The following is a 22,616-nucleotide window of genomic DNA, read 5'->3' as shown; positions in this document are numbered from 1 at the left end:
TTTGATGATGCCTTCTACTTTTACTTTAATGACATAATTAACGAATTAAGTTCATTTAGTAAGAATTATATTTAGGTCATTAGAAGAATGACTTCTGTCTTCGTGAGATATAAAAGAAAGAGGTGTGGATCAAGGTACTTTCACACTGTTGGCCTCTAAAAGAAGCTGCCAGATACAATATTGTAACTGGAGACAAAAGTAATATTGCCTTGAGTGGTTCTTTTATAAAAGCTTCAGTAGAAACCAGTTACACAATGATGGAATAGTCAGCTGAACAAGTCTCTCTGTGTCTAATTCTCCAGTATTCAAGTAGATTATATTGTGATTAAATTCATTAATAAAATTAATGAATTTGTAAATAATAAATGATGAAATTAATTAATAAAATTTGTTTCCCCCCATATGGAATATCCATATTGATGAGCATTACCAGTTGAATGTTTGATACTTTCGCAGAGTTTTGATAAATATAATTTCTCATCATTTTAAGGAATAATTCTCTTCATTTTTAAGCATTTCTTCCCTTTCTTTCCCTCCCTCTCGCATAATTGTGAACCCTGAGCAGGAATTGACTTAGTAGTGTTGGCACCTTGCATTTGTTTATGCAGTTCAGGGGAAGAGTGAGCTGTATTACTACTAGCTTTTAGTTGGAAGGTGAATAGTATTGCTTAAACCATAGAATGCCTGTTCTCTCATACTTATCTTGGTTTCCGAAATACTTTTTCTTTTGTTTTGTGGATTTTCATGACCAGCTATAAAATTGTAGAAACCAGTCTAGTTTATTCCATGTAAGACAAAGTGGGACTTCTAAATCTGTACTTAAATCTTGATGTGTGGCACACATTTAAATTTAGTAGCTGTACAGCTTGGTTTCAAAACATATGGAATTTGTTTTGAATAAGGAATGGAATTTCCTTAGTAAAACAAGAATTTAGGCTACTGTCATGAAGACTTCCTAGTCCTACTGTAATTTCAATAAAATAAGAAAATCAGAAATGTATACATCACTGGCAGTTATTGAATGATAAATAAAAGAATTGACCAACAATATATTAAAATATCAAAAGGTGTAACAGCATATACAATTGATTAGCTTTTGTAGTAAAGTGAGAGTGGTCCATTCCTGAAGGAAATTTAAAGGGAACCAAAGTGATATTCTTTGAACTAGTTTGTAATAGCAATTTATCTATTACTATCTATTATTTAACAGAAGTAATTTATCTAAATACTGTGTTTAAATAAGGAAAAAGATTACCAGGTGAATGTTATGACTATATCAAACAAGCTTCAGAAGGTCACCGATGTTATAAATACTGGCCTGCTGTGATGACATACAGATAAACTGAAGAAAAACCTATACAAAAGTACTCCTCATCTCTGTTGCTATGTATTAGGGAGCTGACTGTGAGGTAAAGAATACATAATCAAGTACCTTGTCTTTCATATTCCTGAATCTTAGTCTTATCTTTATATTCTTCATATTCTTTATAATTCTTCATCTGATGACAGCAAGTGAGCCTGTCCATTTCCCTCAGACTTTGGACTGCATTTATAGAGTTTAAAGTCAGTTAAAACAAGTGAATCTCACATAGTGAGGCAGAATTTCTGCCTGAATTCAGAACAATTTCCTGAAACTGGTTAAAGTCTTTAGATGAGAAGCATCCAAAAAATTTGCTGTTGTTTAGCCTTCAGCTCAGCTGTTCAGTTTGTTTCTGGAACCAGCCAGCGGATGTGTGTGCAGTCTCACCATTAGCACTTGTTGCCATCCAGTTACTCATTTTTATGATTTCTCCACACACTGATGGATCCCAAGCTGTGAGAAGTCTGCCAGTTTTTCTTGAAGAGTCTTGTATTGCTAACGTGTATGTTGTTCAGTTGTGTCCACAACAAAATGATGTGTATGGCAGACTTGCTGTTCATAAAGTTATGTTTATACCTGGAGTCTGGGTTTGGATACAGTAATTTACTTTTAACCTCAAGCAGAATTGCAATCTTATTACCATACAACATAGAATTTTAGGAAGGTTGCCTGTGTAAACATTTCTTTTTAGCTGTCAGTGTCTTAAATCAGTGAATAATATACTTGGATACATTCATAAAATGTATCTTTTTTCTCTGCGTAACATTTGTTCAATTTGGCATATGGGAGCAAAATTTGAATCATCATTCTGTAGCTGCCATACATTTATACAAAGTGCAGTGAACAGCTAAATGGAGGAGAAAATTTTTGGATATGTTTTCATATGTCTTGAAATATAATATTGTTGGTATGATGTTGCTTTACCTGCTATTAATTAGTTAGGAGGTAAAAAAGGATTACAGTCCTGTAAGATTTGCTTAAAGTTGAACATACATTAACATAGCAAGTGATGGGGTTGTTGAACTGTTCAATTAGGGATTCCTGACTTCCAGCACTTCCTTAAAAGAGTGACTGAGTTTTGCTAGGAGTCAGGAAAATTAATCACCTACAACAGGTTTGGTGGAAGCAGCTGTAAATTGAGCTCCAAAAGTCGATAGCTGTTCTAGAAATTTTGGGTCCAACATTTCATAACATTTTTGAACTTCTTAATTTTTTTAATGTATTCTAGTCTTGCCTAGTTTATCACACTTGCTTTGAGTTACATTTCATGTATCACTTAGAAATTAACCAGAAACTCTGAGAGAAATGCGGAGTGTAAGTCATAAATCTTAAACAGCATAGATGTTCTCTTAAGGTTTTTCAAATGTTTATGATCAACATTAATAACTAGTAAACCGTGATATGTGTAGTGTACCACATGTCATGAAGGACTTTTCAACACTGCTTTTTATCGGTTCTTGCTTTGTTAACTAGTGCGTAAGCTGTCTGCTCAAATGGTATCTCTCCTCTCTAATTAACACAGCACAGAAATATGTGTGAATTAGCTGATCATTGGCCAGGCCTGAAGGATGGTGGTGAATGGAGTTACATCCAGCTGGCACTCGGTCCAAGTGGTGTTCCCCAGGGCTCAGTACTGTATTTGTTCCTTTTATCCTTTAAAAATGTTCTTACCCACTTTCCGAGGTTGCATTCCTTTGGCCATCAGTCATGGACAGTTAAACCTTTGGGTGTCCAGTATCATTCTGTTCATGCATTTTCAAGGCCCCTGCCATCTTCCCATCTTTCTCTGTGCTTTATTATGGAGTCGCAGCCTGTTTATTCTATACAGGTCATCTATTCCTTACTACTGTCCTTCAACTACAAAAATATATAGTGTTACATTGCACAATTCACCAAAATCTAAACCAAAGCAGGTGATAATCACCTGGTCATTAGATCGTGTCTGTCACAACTAGGCAGGCTAAAACCTGACATGTCTCAGGCTTTTGGTATTATTTTAGCTCAAAGCCCATTGCCCCTCAGTAGCAATGAATAATGCTCCAGTCTTACAGAGCTCTGATCTTCCCTAAGAAAAGAAATCATTTGAGATTAGGGCAATCTGAAGAGAACTCATTTCTGAAATCTTATGGTTTAATTCAGGTGTTCTAATGCAGACAAAAGCCTGACGGTAAAAGGAAGTTTTGTGACTTTATTGTGTGTATCCAGCACTTGTCAGTATCTGCTAAGGCCAACGGAATGGCTGGTTTGAGGCAGTTTACAGCTGTCTTGGTAGAAAAAGGGGTGAATAGTAAGTACAATCCTGGTTTTAAACACTTCAGGCAATACCTGAATTTCCTGCATTGAAAGAAATACCACAATAGGGATTTTGACACAGGTTTAGATCTGCTCTGAAACCTTTCCTCTTCTCTCTCAAAATTGCCAGGAACTTCTGTGGGAAGACATGAGGTCATGCTCTGATGAGATAAGCCTCTGATGAGATAAGTCTTGCTTAGAGGAGATAAGGAGTCTTAGTCTGTGTAGTAGCAGAGAGTAGTCTTTGAAGAGGCAGGTACTCTACACCTGCCCTTCTTGGAGCAGAGTTTGATTGCTAACATTAAACAACAAGCTTTTGTTTTTCTTACTGAGCCCTCGGGAGATCTTGGCAGTGCTGGTAATGTCTGCTGAGGAAATCTTAGCGAGAGGCAGTAAAGCATTCAGATGTTTAGATCTCAGTGTTTTATATCTGTTTCATTTCAGGGAGGCCAGAATGAAAAAATGAAGGAAAAAAATTGTTCTTTGGGCTAACATTTTATTCCCCTCTGGGAGTCAGGACATTGTGGAAAGTAGCAGTATATTTGCTTTTCTTGTGACTTAGCTGTGTCTGCCACAAGGTTTAATGACATGAGAACTCCAGTAGGATTGTGTCTTCTTGGTTGACTTGGGGATCGAAGGAGGTGTGAACTCTCTGATATGTGCTTTGTTTATAATCTGAATTTTATTGATTCTTTTTTTCTTCTCAACTTTCTGGTTTTGGAAAGCCTTGTTGTCTTTAGATCTTTTCACAGATTTATTTGAAATCAAGCAGTAAGTTTTAAAGTTAGGAGAAAGAATGCATAAGAGATAGATGATGTGATCCCTAGGATTATTTTCCTAGGAAACCATCTAAAACATAATATACAGTTCATTGGTAGCCCTGGAAACAGCCTGCTTCTATCTCAATCACTTTTATCATCATGAAGCTTACTCTGCCATGATTTCCTTCCTTCTCATAAATCTTTTAAGAAATAGTTTTCATTGTAATTAAAGACCATTGTGAGAAGTGTGCAAATACTGTGGTAGGGAAAAGGTTCTATGTAAGCTGGGATACTTCTGGTGTATTTGAGAGCTGATCATTTAACAGAGATATCTAAAGGTTGAGTTCCTTAACACTGTGGAAATAATATTGTTCTGGATGGGACTGGCAGAAGATGATGGGGATTTTAATGAAGGGTGTTTATAATAAATTACTGAGGCCAAAATTTATCCTTTATGATGGAATGTGTGCAACTGCAATTGTTCTTAAAAAATGCTAAAGTAAATAATCCGGTGCAATAGGCTGGGACCAAATTGTTGTTGGTTTTCCCAATTTGGAAAATTTTTGCACTTTTCTATTGAAAAGTTACTTTCCTATTTCTATAGCTAATTTACACTTTGTCAAAGGATTGAAATAGAGCTGCAGCATAAAGCAAGTTACTGAAATAAGGATTCAACATGTATTGATTGAGAAGTTACCAAAGATCAGTGAAATAATTTTAGCACTTATTGTTTGTTCTTTCCTACTGAACTATACTGATAGTTAAAATCCAATTACATGGAAAATTTGCCAGCAACAAGTTGCTACAGATACAAATAACACAGTTCTGCTAATATTGCCCAAATGCTTTTGCTGTATTCAGTTAACTTTGTACCTCAGAGAATTTGTTGATTTATAGCATTTTCAATTATAAGGCAACTATTTTTAGTTCAGGAATCAAAGTGGATAATAGATAATGAATTCTATATTCAAATATACAAATATGCAAAATGCAGTATTCAAATAATTTAATATTTTTGTGAACTTTTCAATTAGCCATTGCATCAAATTAATTCAGCAAATTATTTTCCTTTAGATGTATTCTTTCTACTCTGGCCTGGTACAGAAATGTAAATCTTCTAAATCTTCTATTCTGCTAATGGCACATCTGCTTCCCCTCAGTTCTTATGCTTCCTTTTGGCTCCTCTGTCATTTCAAACTCAAGTTCTGTTGAGTCCAACAGAGCAAGTCATGTTGCAGCATAAATTTACAAAATTTTGTAGAAATCCAAGTAAAGTTGGTTAAAGATATGCTTTTGAAATGTTTTACATACAGTCTATTTTTAAAGAAAAAAAAAGCAAGAGTTTTAAATTCTAATGTCAGTGTTTTTCTTTTTTAAAAAAAAAATCTAATAATCTCTTTGGCTTTGTAAAAAGTTAAAGATTTAGTGTTTTAGTCTCTGTATCAGATAAACTATTCTGAGAATTATTTAATATACAAAATGTCCTTCCTTGAGATTGCTTTATGGCATTTGAATGCTTGTCTTTATTTTCAGGGTTCAAGTGTGAGTATTAATACTGAAGGCTTGTCTGCTTTTAACTAGATTTATTGGTGCAGGTGACATGAGGGCCAGCTCTATTTTTAGGGACCACACAGATTCTAACAGGAGCCTTATTTTCCTGATATAAGTCAACGACTGGGAGGAGTAAGCTAAGTAACCAAAAGACACATTTGCAAATATAACCGTGTCCATTCTAGTACTTTTCTGGTACAGTGGTGTCATTTACAGCTGGGATTTTCTTTACATTACTGTCCACTCTACAGCCAAAATTTCAAGTACAATCTAAATATACTCTCCACCTCTACATCTGATTATGTTATCTGCATGCTTTACGTACAAAAGTGGTTCCTGTGATACGTTTTCAGTTCTGATTAACAGCATTAGGAAAAGAAAAAAAACATATTTTGCACAAAGGTTTCCATGTTGAAGGTGAATGTTCAAATAATTTTAAAATAATAAAATACGAACTATTAAAATCATAAAATGTATTTGAAAAGTTTTGTTAAATCAGTAATTTTAACAAAATAGAGAATAAGCAGTTGAATGTAGAAAGCTGGGAGAGCAAAGGGGTTCACTGTGATGAAATAGCTTTAGTTTCTGTCTCTCTACTACACTAAACAAGAAGAAAACTTCTCCCCATGAAGTCGTTTAATCACTGTGAGTTAGCATGGTGGGTGGCTATAAGGTTGAGATAAGAAAAATTAATATAGTTTCCAAGTATTATTTAAACTTTTCTTCAGCCTTTTCTTGACCACTCCAGGCATGCACGTTTTTTTCCTATTGGTTTAGGCAGATGGGCCTTTGTTTCAAAGGACACTGACCTCATTTCAAAGGACAGGGGTAGCAGCACCCTTTGCTGCTGAGCAGAATCAGTGGAGGCCTTTGGTCTCAGAGTGAGCAGACAGTAATTCAATTTGAAGAAAATAGATGACAAAATTGTTTTGCTTCTGTGATTGGTTTTAGATTTGGATGTTATGTTTGTGCTCTACACTGTGACTTTTTTGAGTATTTGTGATATGTAAGATATTTAGAAAGCTGCATATGGTGTATTGGGATATGGTACAGGAATATTTCAATGAAAGATTGATGATATTTCTCTTGTATGTCATAGTGGTTTTAAAAAAAGAAGTCCTGTTTTCCTAGTAGTCTTTTCCTGCACAGAACACAGTTATGGTATTACCATATTTTCATTATTGCCCATACCACATGTTAAATACAGTGAGCTCTGAAAATTAAAAGTAGGAATATTTTTACCTGCCATATTATACAGCGATTTGAGTGCACACTATATCCATAGCCTCCCTCCACATCTAGAAGGGTTGTATACCTTGTTTTACAGTATTTTAAATTCTTGCATACTTTCTTACCACCCTAAATGCTATAATTCTCATCTGTACTGAGAAGTTCTTAGCAACTGCTTGCTAAGATTATGCTGTTGTGATTGGGAATTTAGAAATTGTCTTCAGTGTGTTTGCTCTTGACTCTTGCATATTTTAACATCTTCAAACTGTAATGTCCTGTAGTGATGCTTATTAAGCATTCTTTACAATGTAAGCTTGTACCAAAATAGATCCCTTTAAAATACTAAGACTCTAGAGAAAACTGATATACCTGTTAATTTTTATTTGTTTAGTTGTAATTATTTGGTAAAGCATACAGATGATTTATTAGGTTTGGTTTGTCAAAGCTATGAACACTTGTATAAATATAAAGATCATATGCCTTGCTTAGTATTTTGCTTAGGGTAAACAAATACTTTATACTATTTGATTTTTGTAGGCTTTCTCATGTCTTTCTGTTACAGGCATCTTGTATTAAATATTTATAGTTCACTGTTCTTTCCTAAGTGCTTGTAACTGTTATGAATAATTAAAGAACAGAGTTAAGGGGGAGAAGGACGTTGATGTAGCATGCAGAATGAGAATTTCCCATCATTTTTTGACAACTGTAAATTACATATATCTGAAAATCAACCAAGAGAGAAAGTCAGAAGCAGCCTTATGTGGTTAGTAAAGGTACTTGGGTACTCACATATTCTCTGCCTGTGTGATCGCTGAGCAGTGATAACCTAAGAAGTATTTTTTATCCAATTCATAACAATTGGTCTCCTTGAAATTCAACAGCTATTTATCACCGTTTAATTATTTGTTTAGGAAGTAGGAGGTTTTTAAAAATTCAAACTTTTTTACATAATTTAGTACTGAATTTTGTACGTGAACTCTTCATGGCATTGGCTGTTGATAATAGTCACTCTCCTAATTGACAAAAAGGAACTTACCTCAAACCACAAAAGGAGAACAATTCAGCTTGTGAAGTTCCATCTCTTTATTTGAATTTACCTTGTGAAATTTGTTTGTCCAATTACCATTAGTCAAGAAGCAAATCTGAAGACACCATTCATCAATCACTAGAATAAAGGAAATCAGCTGATGAATAGAAAGCTTCAGGGCAGAGGTAATGGTAGTTTTTAGAGTGAAAAAAAAGTTTTACATTTTATTACTCTTACGCATGAAAGTTTGACTTGGATAAAATAACCTTTAGGTGATAGTTTTGCTTCCATGTTGTTCTCTGGAAAACACCTAGTGACAGGAAAGGACACAACACCAGGAACTTTCCAAGAGAGCAGATGACATTTGGATTGAAATTTGGAAAAATACATGAATTGACAGTACAGGTGGAGGTGAACATTTTACGACATCAGTGAAAAGTGAAATGTGTGATTTAATAGTAACCTTGTGCTGAGAGGTTGGGTGGGATGACCTGTAAGGATGTGTGAAAAAGCCAGTCCTTTAAATTATATAACACATTTATGGTCAATCTGCTGTTTATTTTTCATGCGCAAGAGTTGTTGACGGTTAAGGGATTATCATGTAGTTATAATATTTCTCACAGTAGAGAAAAAGTACTTTTCTGCTTTCCAACTAAATTAGTCATTCATAACAAACACAATTATTTTCATTTGTTGGCTACATTTGCAGCATGGAAAAATATGAATCTTGCCTGCATAGAATGAGGTGTCCTTTGGTTTTTTTTCGTATTTAAATACATGTAACTTCATGGAGTGCGTACCTGTAATGACGTCCTAAGATTGCATGCTCTACAAGCTTGTTTTTGTCAGGTGGTTTGTTGTAAATCAAATAACATAGTGTCTCAGCCTGCTAGGTAGGAATGTTGGTAAAAAAAGCCAAACCAAAACCAACAGTTAACATTTGTGGGAAATTCTGGAAAAGCTGCTGGGAAGGCTTTACCAACAGGAGTGGGAAAGGGTAGGGGGGCTTGAGCCAGTGCTCACTTTTACCTCTTGCTGATCAGGCCATTGGCTTGTCTTTCCTCTGCAATGCTGGAGAAGTGAAGCAGCTGTTTGCAGACCTGCATCTGAAATTACAAAAATCTTAAATACAGCTATTCTGTTATATTTTGAAGTCACCCACATGCTGTATTTTTGCTTTAAAGCCTGACAGCTGTGTTACTTATTTTGCCAATTCAGTCAAATTGTTGTTTATGACTTTAACAAGAAATGGAAAAATGCTGTGCTTTCTAACAGTGGAACTTACATCCAGCTATGAAGACTTGAAAAAAATCTGATATTCAACTTCAGACTGATTGCTGTGATATTCTGCTTATTAAATCTTGTTGATAGGTCTTGATTAAAATGCTCCTGAAAGTGCATTATAGCTATAACATTTGGGTATTTAAAACATTATTGTAGAACTGAAAATGAAAATGCTGAGAGCTTAAATGGATGTGCGTGTATGCAGAAAGAGCACCTTGCTGGTTTTAGGGATGGCAGTGAAGACTCGGAGCCTTCTTCACTCCTGAACCACACTGAAACCTGTTAAGCCAATTTATGTGTTCAAATCCTTCAGTACCTTCATATAGAGGGCCAACTTTGTCATCGTCAGTCATTATTCAAGCTAAAAGCATGTGTAACTACTGTTACTTTTTCTTATAATTGATGGCTGAAAAAATAAATGGTTATAATAAACATAAGTTTATAGTAGTTAAAATGGTCTGTTTGTCATAGTTTAGATATAATTTCTTAAGTACACGAGAAATTAGGAGTCTGAAATACTTTGTACTTACTAATCTAGGGCTGAAATTCTTTTCATGGCATCAAGTAATTTTTAACAGCTTTCTGTCAGTGCAGTTTTCTCAGTTTAAGACTAAACAGTACATATTAACTGCTGTTTTTCATAAATAATTATTGTAGTTTGTATGAATTTGGTTAAAATATTGGTTGTTCTAATCTGAGATATACATGTTTTGCTTTTATTGAGTTTGTAAAAACGAGATACCTCTTTTGCTCCATTGGAAATGCTACCCAGAAGAACTGTAACCAACTCAGAAAGACGGAGAGCTGCGATGTTCATGCCAAGCATAACTCAGGCTTTGGCTCTCTCAGTGCTCACAGCAGTCTGGGTAGTTTCCTTAAATGCTTCTTATTTATTTTCTTTTGAGATCAGACTGTTTTTCCCCTTTCCCCTGCTCATCTGTATTGTAAATTAACCCCTGAAACCAAATGCCACTTCATTTTAATTTCATAAATATGCAGACATAATTATATATGGAAGAATGCCTCAATGGTATTTGTATTTAATTTTTGGTACTGTATTGTAATATTCAGATATATTATATGCTATATATATTATATAACTTATTGATATATAATTATAATGTATATAGTATAATATAATTATATTATAAAATTATGTTATAAAATTAAAGAATCCTAGAGTGGTGTGCATTAGAAGGGAGATTAAGGATCATCTAGTTTCAACCCCTCTGCCATGGGCAGGGATACCTTCTACTAGACTAGGTTGCCCCATCCAGCCTGGCCTTGGAGTTCTCTCATTATGTGCATAGCTTTATAAACATACCTGTGTTTCTCTAAGTTATAGTAGTTGCTGCTAGAAGACAGCATGAAACATAGCATCATGAAAGTGCAGAATGGAGAGGTCTTAGTTACTCTAGACCTTTTAAAATTTAGGTCAGCATCAAACACAGTTAAAGTAGTTACAGCTCCTTTATTATTTTCAGCAGAATAAGCAATATGAAGTTGTTTCCTTTCTTTGGAAAAAATTATGGAGTGGATTTATGTAAGAGCTGAATGAGAAGGGAGCAAGCGGCATCATGCATGTGGATGCCTTGGGTGTCTTGGTGGAAGAAGTGGATTGTAGCAGAGGATCAGGGAAAGCTCCCCCGTGACATACTGTGGAAGTACCTGAATGCTGAAGGACCTAAGGACGTTTAAGAATTCATTAGAGAATTCAACAGATTAGAGGAGTGGGAAATCACCAACCATATGAAGGTCAACAAGGGGAAGTGCCAGATTCTGCACCTGGAATGTGACAGCTCTCCATGTTTGTACAGGCTGGGGAATGAGATGCTGGAAAGCGGGGCCATGGAAAGAGGCCTGGGGGTCCTGGTTGAGGGCAAGTTGACTATGAGTCAGAAGTGCTCTGGCAGCCAGAAGGGTCAGCCACGTCCTGGGGGGCATCAGGCAAAGCATCACCAGCCGGTCGAGGGAGGGGATTGTCCTGCTCTGCTCTGCACTGGGGTGGCCTCACCTTGAATATTGTGTGCAGTTTTGGGCACTGCAATATAACAAAGGCATTAAGCTGTTAGAGAGAGTCCAAAGGAGAGCAATGAAGATGATCAGGAGCCTTGGAGGGAAGCCGTATGAGGAGCAGCTGAGGGCACTTGGTCTGTTCAGCCTGGAGAAGAGGAGACTGAGGGGAGACCCCATTGCAATTACAAGTTCCTCACAAGGGGAAGAGGAGGGGCAGGCACTGGTCTCTTGTCTCTGGTGACCAGTGACAGAACCTGAGGGAATGGCCTGAAGTTGTGTCAGGGGAGCTTTAAGTTGGATATTAGAAAAAGGTTCTTCACCTAGAGTGTGGTTGGACACTGGAGCAGGCTCCCCAGGGAAGCCTGACAGAGTTCAAGAAGCATTTGGGTGGTACTCTCAGTCATGTGGTGTGACTCTTGGAGGTGGTTCTGTGCAGGACTAAAGGTTGAAGTTGATGATCTTTGGGAGTCCCTTCCAACTCGGCATATTCTGTGATTCTGTGAAGACACCAACATACAAGAAATATTAGATAATGGTTTCTTTATTCTCTTGTAAACTGATCAAATGACTAAATAAACAGGAGAATTTCAAAGAAAGCCTTAGTCTATACTGCATTTGCAAAACCATATCCTGTTATTTCCTTGCTCTTTGGGTTAAATTGCCTGCTATAAAAGCAGCAAGGCCAACACACAGGCTACCATTTTTTGCTGCCCTGTCTAATAGGTAGTGGGGAAGTGATACTGTCATATCATAGAGTTGTGAATTTTCTGGTGTTTTGTTTTCTTGAAATGAGGCAGAACCAAATGAGCCCAAGAACCTGAGAACCCTAATTCTGTTATTTTATGCTGTTGGCAGTTACCAATATCTTGCCGTAATATTTATTATGTTTTATGAAATTGTTGATGTACATTCTGTGAGGTGGACCAAGATGGGAGATTTTGTTTTCCCTAATAGAATTGTGTGGGAAAAGACCTTTAAGATTATCAAGTCCAACTGTTAACCCAGCACTGTGAAGTCCACCACTAACCTAATGACATAAAGCTCTCTTGTCAGGTCATGTAAGATCAACAGAACAGTTTCAACTGCATTGATTTTAATTGAATTAATTTCTTGATAAAAGTGAGTGATTCTTTTCTTTCACCCCATTTTTAATTTGTTCCCTGTTTCTAGTGGTTATTTTGAACCATCTGATACTTAACTGATCAAATGGCAAATTGTTTCAGCTTACTAAAATTGTACGACTAATTTGGAAGAAAATAGATTTTTTGTTTCCTGAGGTAGTGAGGTAAAATTAATTTGCTGTGTTCAGACAGGTGCTAATGAGGGCCTGAGGAGCTGGAGTGAGGAGAATGGAGATGCAGCTGGGGCAGGAGGAGGAAGAGACAGGACAGAAAATTAATATTTTGAAGAGGGAATTTGTTTAACTGTATCATGAACCATGCAATTTGCCCATCTGAAATAATATAGGTAGTTTTTGTTTGAATATTGAGCTAAGACTTGCCCCTGTGTCCATATTCCTTTAAGCATAGAATTCCTTTAGTAAAAAAAAGATAAAAAAAAAAGGAAGAATTGTTATTTGTTATTTAACAATTGTTAATTGTTATTTGCCTTCTCATTGTTATTTATAACACTGTATAACTGGGTTGGCTGGGGTCAACCTACCACACATTGTAAAAATAAGTTTATCTTAAAAAATTTCTGCAAACAACAGATATGTCATGAATACCAATTTGGAGAAATATTTAAATGCTGAGCACAAATATAGTGATTCACGACAAGTAGGAGGCCCTGTGTTTTCCAAATAGCTGATGTTTTGTCTCTTCCCAAATAGTTGTTATTTCAGTTGAGGACTCTACTTTGTCTTAAATAGAACTGCTTGGTGCTGTGTACAGTTAAACAGCGGCTACAGTTCCATTCAGAAACTATTGTACACAGTGTGATTTAACGTGTGCCATTTCTGAAGTGTTTGGGATCCTGTCAGCTGAACTGCTAATTACTTGCAGAGTTTTTTTTCTTGTTTTGGCTTTCACATGCTCTGGAAGCTTTGGACTGCTGTGTTAAAGCATTACAAAGTTACGTGCCTTTTAGTGAATCTGGGTCACTGTGTTAGTAAGAATCCTTTAGTAATGGCAAATTAAAAGGTACTGACTAGGGAGAATGGAGATGCTTGGCTGGAGGAATGAGGCTGAGTGGTGGCTGTCAGCAGATTCTTCTGCTGAGTTGTTGATTGCAGGAGAATTGGGCTGAGAGAGGGTGCATTGAGGACATAGAGCTCCTGTCTTTGGGGACGTGGCTCCTAATGGTGAAATGCCTTTCCTGCACCACCTTCTCTCTTTCTCTCCACTTTTTCCCTTTTTTCACCCACCCTCTTCTAAAGAAGACTCTCAGCCTGCCTTTAACTGGATGCAACTTTTGAAAGAAATGCTAAATTTTGTGTAACAAAGATGTAATGTTGCTGATTTGAGTTACCTGCTATTTTCCTTCCATTTATCTAATGACTTGTTCACACAAAAACTTGCTTAGCCTCTTTTATAATGCTGCATGTTATGTTCTGGAATGAGTTGGCAGATGTATGTTGGTAAATTATACATAATATGAGGGGTTTTGTGTGTGTTTGCAAAAATTAGTGATCCTGTTTATTACTGCTGTTTCAGTTACAGATATTTTTTCAAAGAAAACCCTAAATATTTTTGTGATAAAAATACTTATAAACATAAGGATAATTTGATATTTATGTTGCATTTGTAACTAATTTGCTGCTCTATGCCTGCATTTATATCTCTAAAACCACAGGTTAAGCCTTGGAAAAGAACAAATTACTGAGATTATAATATTTTTTAACAAAATGCATTTGGAAATTGAATATTTTAAACTACTGACTTTAAGTATCTGTGTTTTTTTTTCCCTTGAGTAGACCTAACTATACATAGACACACCTGAATGCTTTCTTAGTTATGAAGAATATAAAATTCAAGTTTTTTGTTTTGTGGAGTTCTGAAGAAAAATGCTTAGGAATCTTAATTAAATAAACAAAGTTTCAATTTTTTTTTAACTAAGTACTTCCTGAAAAAGGCTTATTATACGTCATATTGTTAAGCTAGGTGATTTTGCAATTGTTGCCAAATTGCATTTGATGAAGACAGGCAGTTTTTGTACTCAAATTGGCCACTTAAGCATCACATCCACTGTAAAAGCAAGTCATCAATGAGTTATATCATGTCAAAAGAGTAGTTCACTCTGTGTTCATCATGAAGATCATTAGGATGCCGGTTCTCATCATAAAGTAGTGAATTGTAGTGCAACTGTTGGCTACAGATGTACATCAAATTACATCTAAAACAGCTTTTACACTATATGACATGAAATAATGGTGTAATTTAAAATAAATTAAAATTAACCAAACTTAGGCATGGCCTGTGTTCTCACTTATCAGTAATTGCTCAGAGTATTGGCACAACACTGGCCCTCAGATTCACAAACATGTCACTTAATTCAGAACTTACATGCAAAAAAAAATAGATTTATTTATAAGCTCTTGAGACACTGTACATGCTTGCAGTCTTGTTACCACACATATGTATGGGCATTGCCATATCTGCTAGGATGAATGTCTCACATTTATCTTGTTTCTGAGCCTTTTGGGGATGAATTAAGTAGGTATTCTTGGGTCTGTGGCTCCTGCAGACTGTGTGCTGTCATTATCTCAGTGTGTGAGTTTTCTCACAAGTTGTCAAAGCTCAGCCATTGACAATCAGAAAACTTGCAGTGAGGTGCTGCAGTTGTGGGGGGCTGGGGGGTGTTTTGTGCTCCGTTCCTTGGAGTTGCTTGGTTGACAGAGCACTCACCTGCTCATGGAGTGGCTGGGCTCTAGTCCCTCTGCCTGGGGTTCTTCAAATGCTCAGCCACATGCTCTCAAGACTAGGATGGAGCTGCCTTCGATTAACCTCTGGTATATAAAAGCAAGTGGAAGTTTTTTACAGTTAGAGCATAAGCAAGTAGCAGCAGGACCTGTCACTTGGGGAAGTGGGTATTCCTCTGAGAAGGTAAAATTCAGTGTTCAGGTCCCTGCTACATGGACTGTCAGTGTATTTTGCATTCAGGGTCACCAAGTGAAATGTTTATGGAGCAGTGACATCAGGGACTTTCACTTCCCAGATGCCAGACAAGTGCTCTAAAAATCTGTCACTGTGATATTTCCTCTTGTTACCATTGTCTATTCTTTTTAAAGTCCTCTGTCTCAAAGAATACTTTATTGGGCTAAATGCAGGTAGAGGCATTGATCTTCCAGTCCTAATTAGCAAAACCACTGCATCAAAGCTGCAGGTGGCTGCTTTAATCATGGAGAGAGAGGCAGGATTGCAGGCATCCACCTTCAAACTTTCCGTTAGTGAGTGGGAGGATCATCTTGTATTGACAGGTGGAAGGACTGGCCTGCACTGTGCTCAGGTTGCAGCCCCACACTTAGTTGACAAGCCTCTGCCTCCGGCTGTAAATGTTCTAAATTCCACTGGACCAAGCGGTACCTAAACATCTTGGTAACTCCATGTTTGAATGTTTTTCTTGCAGTACTGCTTCTGGGGCATGATTCATTTGGACATTTACAGGTCATAAAGTTCACTCTCTGCTTCCTTTCCTTTAGCAGATGTTTACAAACCTTATAGTAGTCATTCTTTTCCTCTGTTGTCCTGGTCTATTAAGTTATCAAATCGCTGTTTGAACTCCACTGCTGTCCCTGTCAGTACCAATGGTTATTCAAATTGTTTTTTAAGTAATTTTATCATAGAATTGCATAAATTAAAAACTTTGCAGTTCAGGGACGATGTGCGTCTCTCCCAGTGTCTGATTCAAGATTCTCTGTTGTTTCCAGAATTCTGTTTTGTAGATAGTGCTTAGTCACACAACTATTTGTTTGTTGGTACCTTGAGGGGAATAAAGTTATCATGGAGATACTCTTCCCTATTTGTGCTTTTAATCTGTTTTCTCCAGCTGTCTCTGTCTCTTAAGTGCCACAAATGACAGCTGGGATTATTTCTGGTTTTTTTTAAACTGCTAGATGCTTTTCTTTCTGTTGCTAGGAACTCCTGGATAAACTAAACTCTTTGTGTGGTTGCTTGTGGTGGTTATGAGCAATGTTTCAAAATGGTTTTATGTGTGTTCTAGTCTGTTCCTCTAAAATTGTTGCAGGTGACCTTGGTTGTGGCACCCAGTGTTAGGAAATGTATTGATGAGGTTGGTCATTCTGGTTTCAGTGATTAGAGTCTTCTGAAGCACAGACAGTCTTTAGGGGAAGTCCTGTTACAATGACAGTACATGTTATAATTTGAAGATTGACATGGTCTTCATTATATGAGAGATCCTAGAATGACTGAAAGTTGTTTCAGCACAGAAACTGTAGCTGCTTCCTTGGACAGAATTGTGCATCTGCACCGTAGAGTCACTGTCACTTCGAGCATCTTGAACAACAAGAGCACTTTAAGTCTCACGAATGCCGAAAAATCACTCCTGTGTTTGTTCAGATATATAACAGTTTTCTGATGGGCCAATCTTTTTGATTCAAGGCACACCTTAGGCCATGAGTGACCTGACCCAGTTCATGGATGCCACCCCACTTTCAGGGTGAAATCTTCCACATCATGTAACAGAATATATCTGTCTCCTTCTCCGTGCCAGACTGTATCGCTGAGGCTCACCAACTTGTTTCACACAGTTTGTGTGCGCTCTATGCAATTGCATTCTCACCTTATGAGTGTGAGTTTCTTCCCTATTTCCTTTCAAACAGGTGGGTAATTCAAACAGGCAAATAATTCTCACAAGTGTTTTTGGTAAAATATCCTTTAAATTCTGTTTATACAGATTGATCATGACTGCCATGCCTCTGTCAGGATGGGGACTTGCACAGGCAATCCGGTAGCTCTGGGTCATTGATCTCTGGACAAGCAAAAACTTATGAAGCGTGTTCTGGAGCTCAGAATGTCTTCATGGTCATTTACACTGTGGTGCAGGCTTTATATAAATAAACTGAGTGGCTAGACTGCTTTACCCTGCAGCAATGCAGAATACTGTGAACTGGCTTCAAATTCATCTGGCAGGCAAGCCAAATAATCTTGCAGGTGGTGGATCGAATTACTCCTCTGGTCCACATGCATAAACTCCTATTCAGTATTTTGGTAACTAGCGCTGAGAATGAGGTTGCCTTGGGATGGACATCTTTACATCAGATGACATCAAGAAATGGAAGATTTTATTTTTCCTTTGCAATTCAGTGCCTTGGATCAGATACAGTCCTGATCACACAGAAAGGCATAGACCTTCCTTCTGATCATGGCCAGGCAAGGTGATACTTCCCAGGCCTTGATGGTTTTGGTGTTACAAGGTTATCTGTCAGCTATCTCTCACCAAACAGTTTGAGAAATGTATTTCCCTCCTAGGTCTGTGACTGAGAAATCTGGAGCATTAAGGAGTTTAAAAATGCTTCATTCCAAGCCCTGAAATACCAGAAGGGAACATCACTGCTCGTTTCTGTGGGACTGTCCCTGGCCACTTTTTCAGGTTAAGAGATGTAGATAGGTAGCCAGACAAGAGGCTAGGCTTAAAATGAAACAAAAACCTCTGTCAACAAAAAGCACATTTGATTTTTTTTTAAAAGGAAATTCAATTTTGTTTGAAAACAACCCAAATTACATGTAATGAGATTCTGAGAGTCAACCCTGTGCAGTATCCATTGCAGGTGTTTGAACTGCAGTTAGAAATAAAACAGTCATCTGCAGGGTTATTCGCTTATACTGGTCTCTTGAGAACTTGCATAAAGCAAATTCTGCTGTCATTAAAGGTGCAAGAATTGTATGGTTGATTAAGTTTCTCAAACACGGAACAGCAAATATTGTCTGCTCACTTTACTAATCATTGTTTTCAATGCATGGCTTTTTGGATGCTTATAAATTAAATGACAAAATCAGGATTCTGCATTTTTAATTTAATGAAATTAAACATACAGCACATATGCCCTGAACTGTAAATGCATTTTGTAATGGATGGGTTTTATTTGAACATCTGTTCAGCGTAGCAATCATTAAAGGTTTTCTTTCACTTTCCTTTCTGCCATATAAGCAATGCTGATTTGCACTGGAACATACTTCAAATGAAAAACTGTTTGAGGGAATATCAACATTGTTTTTTTAATAAAGCTGGAAAAGTAATTTTTTGAGCTGTGCTCTAATTAGGGTATCTAATGTAAAGATTATTTCATGGAAGTATTAATTCAGACTAAAAGTTGGCTCATCAAGACAAAAAAAAACCCAAAAAACCCACACCACTTTTCAGTCTCAGAAAATGCAAATAATGAAATCACACAGGTTTCTTAAATTCAGTTCTTATGGAATTGATTGTACTCGTCATGTGTTACTGATTTATTTGCACTTGTTTGAATTGATACAAACAACAAATAGAGGTAGCTAAATGTCTTTTTTTTTTTTTAAGACTTATATATCCTTATATACCCAAACTTTCTCTAGTAAAGTAAGACCTCTGGGTTATCTCATCTTTTTAAGAGCAAAGGTAAATCACTTTTGCTTCCCTTCCTGACCAGATCTTCCATTCCATTTATTTCTAATGATATGCTGGTTCTTCAGAAACAGTTTAATCCTCTCAGAAGTTCCCTCTTGAGTGGCTGTCATATTTTCTGAAACTCTGAATTTACAGTGAATTACATCTGCTCCCTGTGTCTCAGTGCAGCTTCTTTAGACTATGATGGATAGTTTCCTAGTATAGGAGTGAGATGCATGTGTGAGTGCTGTGGACAGTCTGTGGGAAGAGCACACATGAGTGCAGCAGTGAAGGGAGCTGTGAATAATAAGTGCTGTTAATGTCTCGTATGCTTAGATTAGGACCATGTCCTATGGATTTTATGCAGTTAATTGTGTTTTAATGCACCCTGTCAGCATTAAATAGTATTAAAATATTATATTCTGTGCTGACAAGTTCAGCAAGTATCTATAAGGACTTGGAGGAAAGCTTAACTTCCTACTGCCTTGGCTATAGAACCTGTTACCTCTGTAAGTAGGATATTACTCATAAAATAAAATGCACGTACATACAGGCAGTAATACAACATTATTATTTCATTAGCATTCAAAACTTGTTTTTTTAAATTTTGTGCTCATAAAAATATTTTAAAAAAAGACTCTGGAAGATTATTTATTTAAGTAAGAACAAATATTAAGCCGTTACTAGTATTTTGATTGTGATGATTCTAGTAAGCATTTCTATCTTACTGGTCATTGCACAGACCTTATTGAACTACTTTATGAACTTTCTGCTTTAAGTTGAAACCTATTTCAGTGTTGAGCAAAATCATACTGATATATGTTTTGTTTCCCTTCCCCTTGCATGTTTACTAGGATGGTACGAAACAAAAGCGAGAACGAAAGAAGACGGTGTCCTTTAGCAGCATGCCGACAGAGAAGAAGATCAGCAGTGCAAGCGACTGTATTAATGCGATGGTTGAAGGCTCTGAGCTCAGAAAGATTCGATCCAACTCCAGGGTGTATCACCGATACTTTCTTTTGGATGCGGATATGCAGTCTCTGCGCTGGGAACCTTCAAAAAAGGATTCTGAAAAAGCAAAGATTGATATCAAATCAATCAAAGAAGTAAGAACAGGAAAAAATACAGATATTTTTCGCAGCAATGGAATATATGACCAGATATCAGAAGACTGTGCATTTTCAATTATATATGGAGAAAACTATGAGTCACTAGATCTTGTTGCTAACTCAGCGGATGTTGCAAATATTTGGGTTACTGGCTTAAGGTACCTGATTTCCTATGGAAAACATACTCTAGATATGATAGGAAGTACTCAAGATAATATGCGGACTTCATGGCTTTCACAAATGTTCAGTGAATCAGATGTAGATAATTTGGGACATATACCCCTATGTAATGCTGTACAGTTTATAAAAGACTTAAATCCTGGTTTAAAAACTAACAAAATTGAACTAAAATTCAAGGAGTTACATAGATCCAGGGAAAAAACTGGTACTGAAGTAACAAAAGAAGAGTTTATTGAAGTTTTTCATGAGCTTTGTACCAGACCTGAAATCTATTTTCTGTTAGTTCAGTTTTCAAGCAATAAAGAATTTCTGGATACCAAGGATCTCATGATGTTCTTAGAAGCAGAACAGGGTATGGCACAGGTCACAGAAGAAATAAGCCTTGAAATTATTCAGAAATACGAGCCAGCCAAAGAGGGCCAGGAAAAGGGTTATCTTTCTATAGATGGGTTTACGAATTACCTTACTTCACCAGACTGCCACATATTTGATCCAGAGCATAAAAAAGTTTGTCAAGATATGAAACAACCCTTGTCTCATTATTTTATAAATTCATCTCATAATACATACTTGATCGAGGATCAGTTTCGAGGGCCTTCTGACATCACAGGTTACATTCGTGCTCTAAAAATGGGTTGTCGAAGTGTTGAACTGGATGTATGGGATGGTCCAGATAACGAGCCAGTGATTTACACAGGGCATACAATGACATCACAGATTGTCTTCCGTAGTGTGATTGACATTATTAACAAGTATGCATTTTTTGCTTCGGAATATCCTCTTATTTTATGTTTAGAAAATCATTGTTCTATTAAGCAGCAGAAAGTGATGGTGCAACACATGAAGAAAATTTTGGGGGACAAACTGCATACACAGTCTCCAAACATTGAAGAGTCTTATCTTCCATCGCCAGAATCACTTAAAGGGAAAATTCTGATCAAAGCAAAGAAGCTTTCTGCTAGTTGTTCTGGACTAGAGGGAGATGTTACAGATGAAGATGAAGGAGCAGAAATGTCACAGAGAGTGGCGAAAGAGGGGGTAGAACAGCAAAACTCAATGACTGGGAAACGATTTCAGCTCTGCAAAGATCTCTCTGAGTTGGTAAGCATATGTAAATCGGTTCAGTTCAAAGAGTTTCAAGTTTCATTTCAGCTCCAGAAGTACTGGGAAGTGTGCTCTTTTAATGAAGTGCTTGCTAGCAAATATGCCAATGAAAACCCAGGAGACTTTGTAAATTATAACAAGCGTTTTCTTGCGAGGGTTTTCCCCAGTCCTATGAGGATTGACTCTAGTAATATGAATCCCCAGGACTTTTGGAAATGTGGTTGTCAGATAGTAGCAATGAACTTTCAAACACCTGGCTTAATGATGGACCTTAACATTGGCTGGTTTCGACAAAATGGAAACTGTGGCTATGTCCTCCGTCCTGCTATCATGAGAGAAGAAGTATCCTTCTTTAGCGCAAATACAAAAGACACCGTGCCTGGAGTTTCACCTCAGCTGCTTCATATTAAAATCATAAGTGGGCAAAACTTCCCTAAACCCAAAGGATCAGGTGCCAAAGGTGATGTTGTGGATCCTTATGTCTATGTTGAAATACATGGAATCCCTGCTGACTGTGCAGAGCAAAGGACGAAAACTATGCATCAGAACGGGGATAATCCAATTTTTGATGAAAGCTTTGAATTTCAAATAAATTTGCCAGAACTAGCTATGGTGCGTTTTGTAGTACTGGATGATGATTACATTGGGGACGAGTTTATTGGGCAATACACTATTCCCTTTGAGTGTCTACAGACTGGTTATCGGCACGTTCCTCTGCAGTCTTTAACTGGTGAAATTTTAGCACATGCTTCCTTGTTTGTGCACGTGGCCATTACTAATAGAAGGGGTGGTGGGAAACCTCATAAGCGGGGCCTCTCTGTGAGGAAGGGCAAGAAATCAAGGGAATATGCTTCTATGAGAACATTATGGATTAAAACAATAGATGAAGTGTTCAAGAATGCTCTCCAACCTATTCGGGAAGCTACGGATTTGAGAGAAAATATGCAGGTACAGTTTCATAATGAATTTCCTGGTTATTATGTGTGTCTTTGTATTATGATGCATATAGAATATATGCTTTTAAGAATTTTTTAAGTTATGCTATTTGAGTCTGATTCTGAACAGCTTTAAAAATGGATTATGTCAGAGCAGCCTTTTAGGTAAACTGTCTACTGATGAGACCTTGAATGCACATGTGTATTTTGTTGAATGTGAACTGG

The 22,616-nt window shown here is 36.9% G+C and overlaps 1 protein-coding gene across 5 annotated transcripts in view; it reads left to right on the top strand.

Annotated features, from left to right (window-relative positions):
* PLCL2 (phospholipase C like 2) overlaps positions 1-22,616 on the top strand; it is a 99,040-nt gene that overhangs the window by 33,828 nt on the left and 42,596 nt on the right. For all 5 annotated transcript variants that reach the window (XR_010434792.1, XM_064673547.1, XM_064673538.1 and 2 more), the window contains exon 3: positions 19,918-22,404. Coding sequence is in view for 4 of the 5 variants with exons in the window: in XM_064673547.1 (XP_064529617.1) it covers positions 19,918-22,404 (2,487 nt within the window). In the remaining variant the exon portion in view is untranslated. The remainder of the gene's footprint in view (positions 1-19,917; positions 22,405-22,616) is intronic.

Source organism: Pseudopipra pipra, chromosome 1 (assembly GCF_036250125.1).
Source record: "Pseudopipra pipra isolate bDixPip1 chromosome 1, bDixPip1.hap1, whole genome shotgun sequence".
Classification (NCBI taxonomy): domain Eukaryota; kingdom Metazoa; phylum Chordata; class Aves; order Passeriformes; family Pipridae; genus Pseudopipra; species Pseudopipra pipra.
Note: the sequence above shows the minus strand (reverse complement) of the source record. Positions and strands in the feature narration are given on the sequence as shown.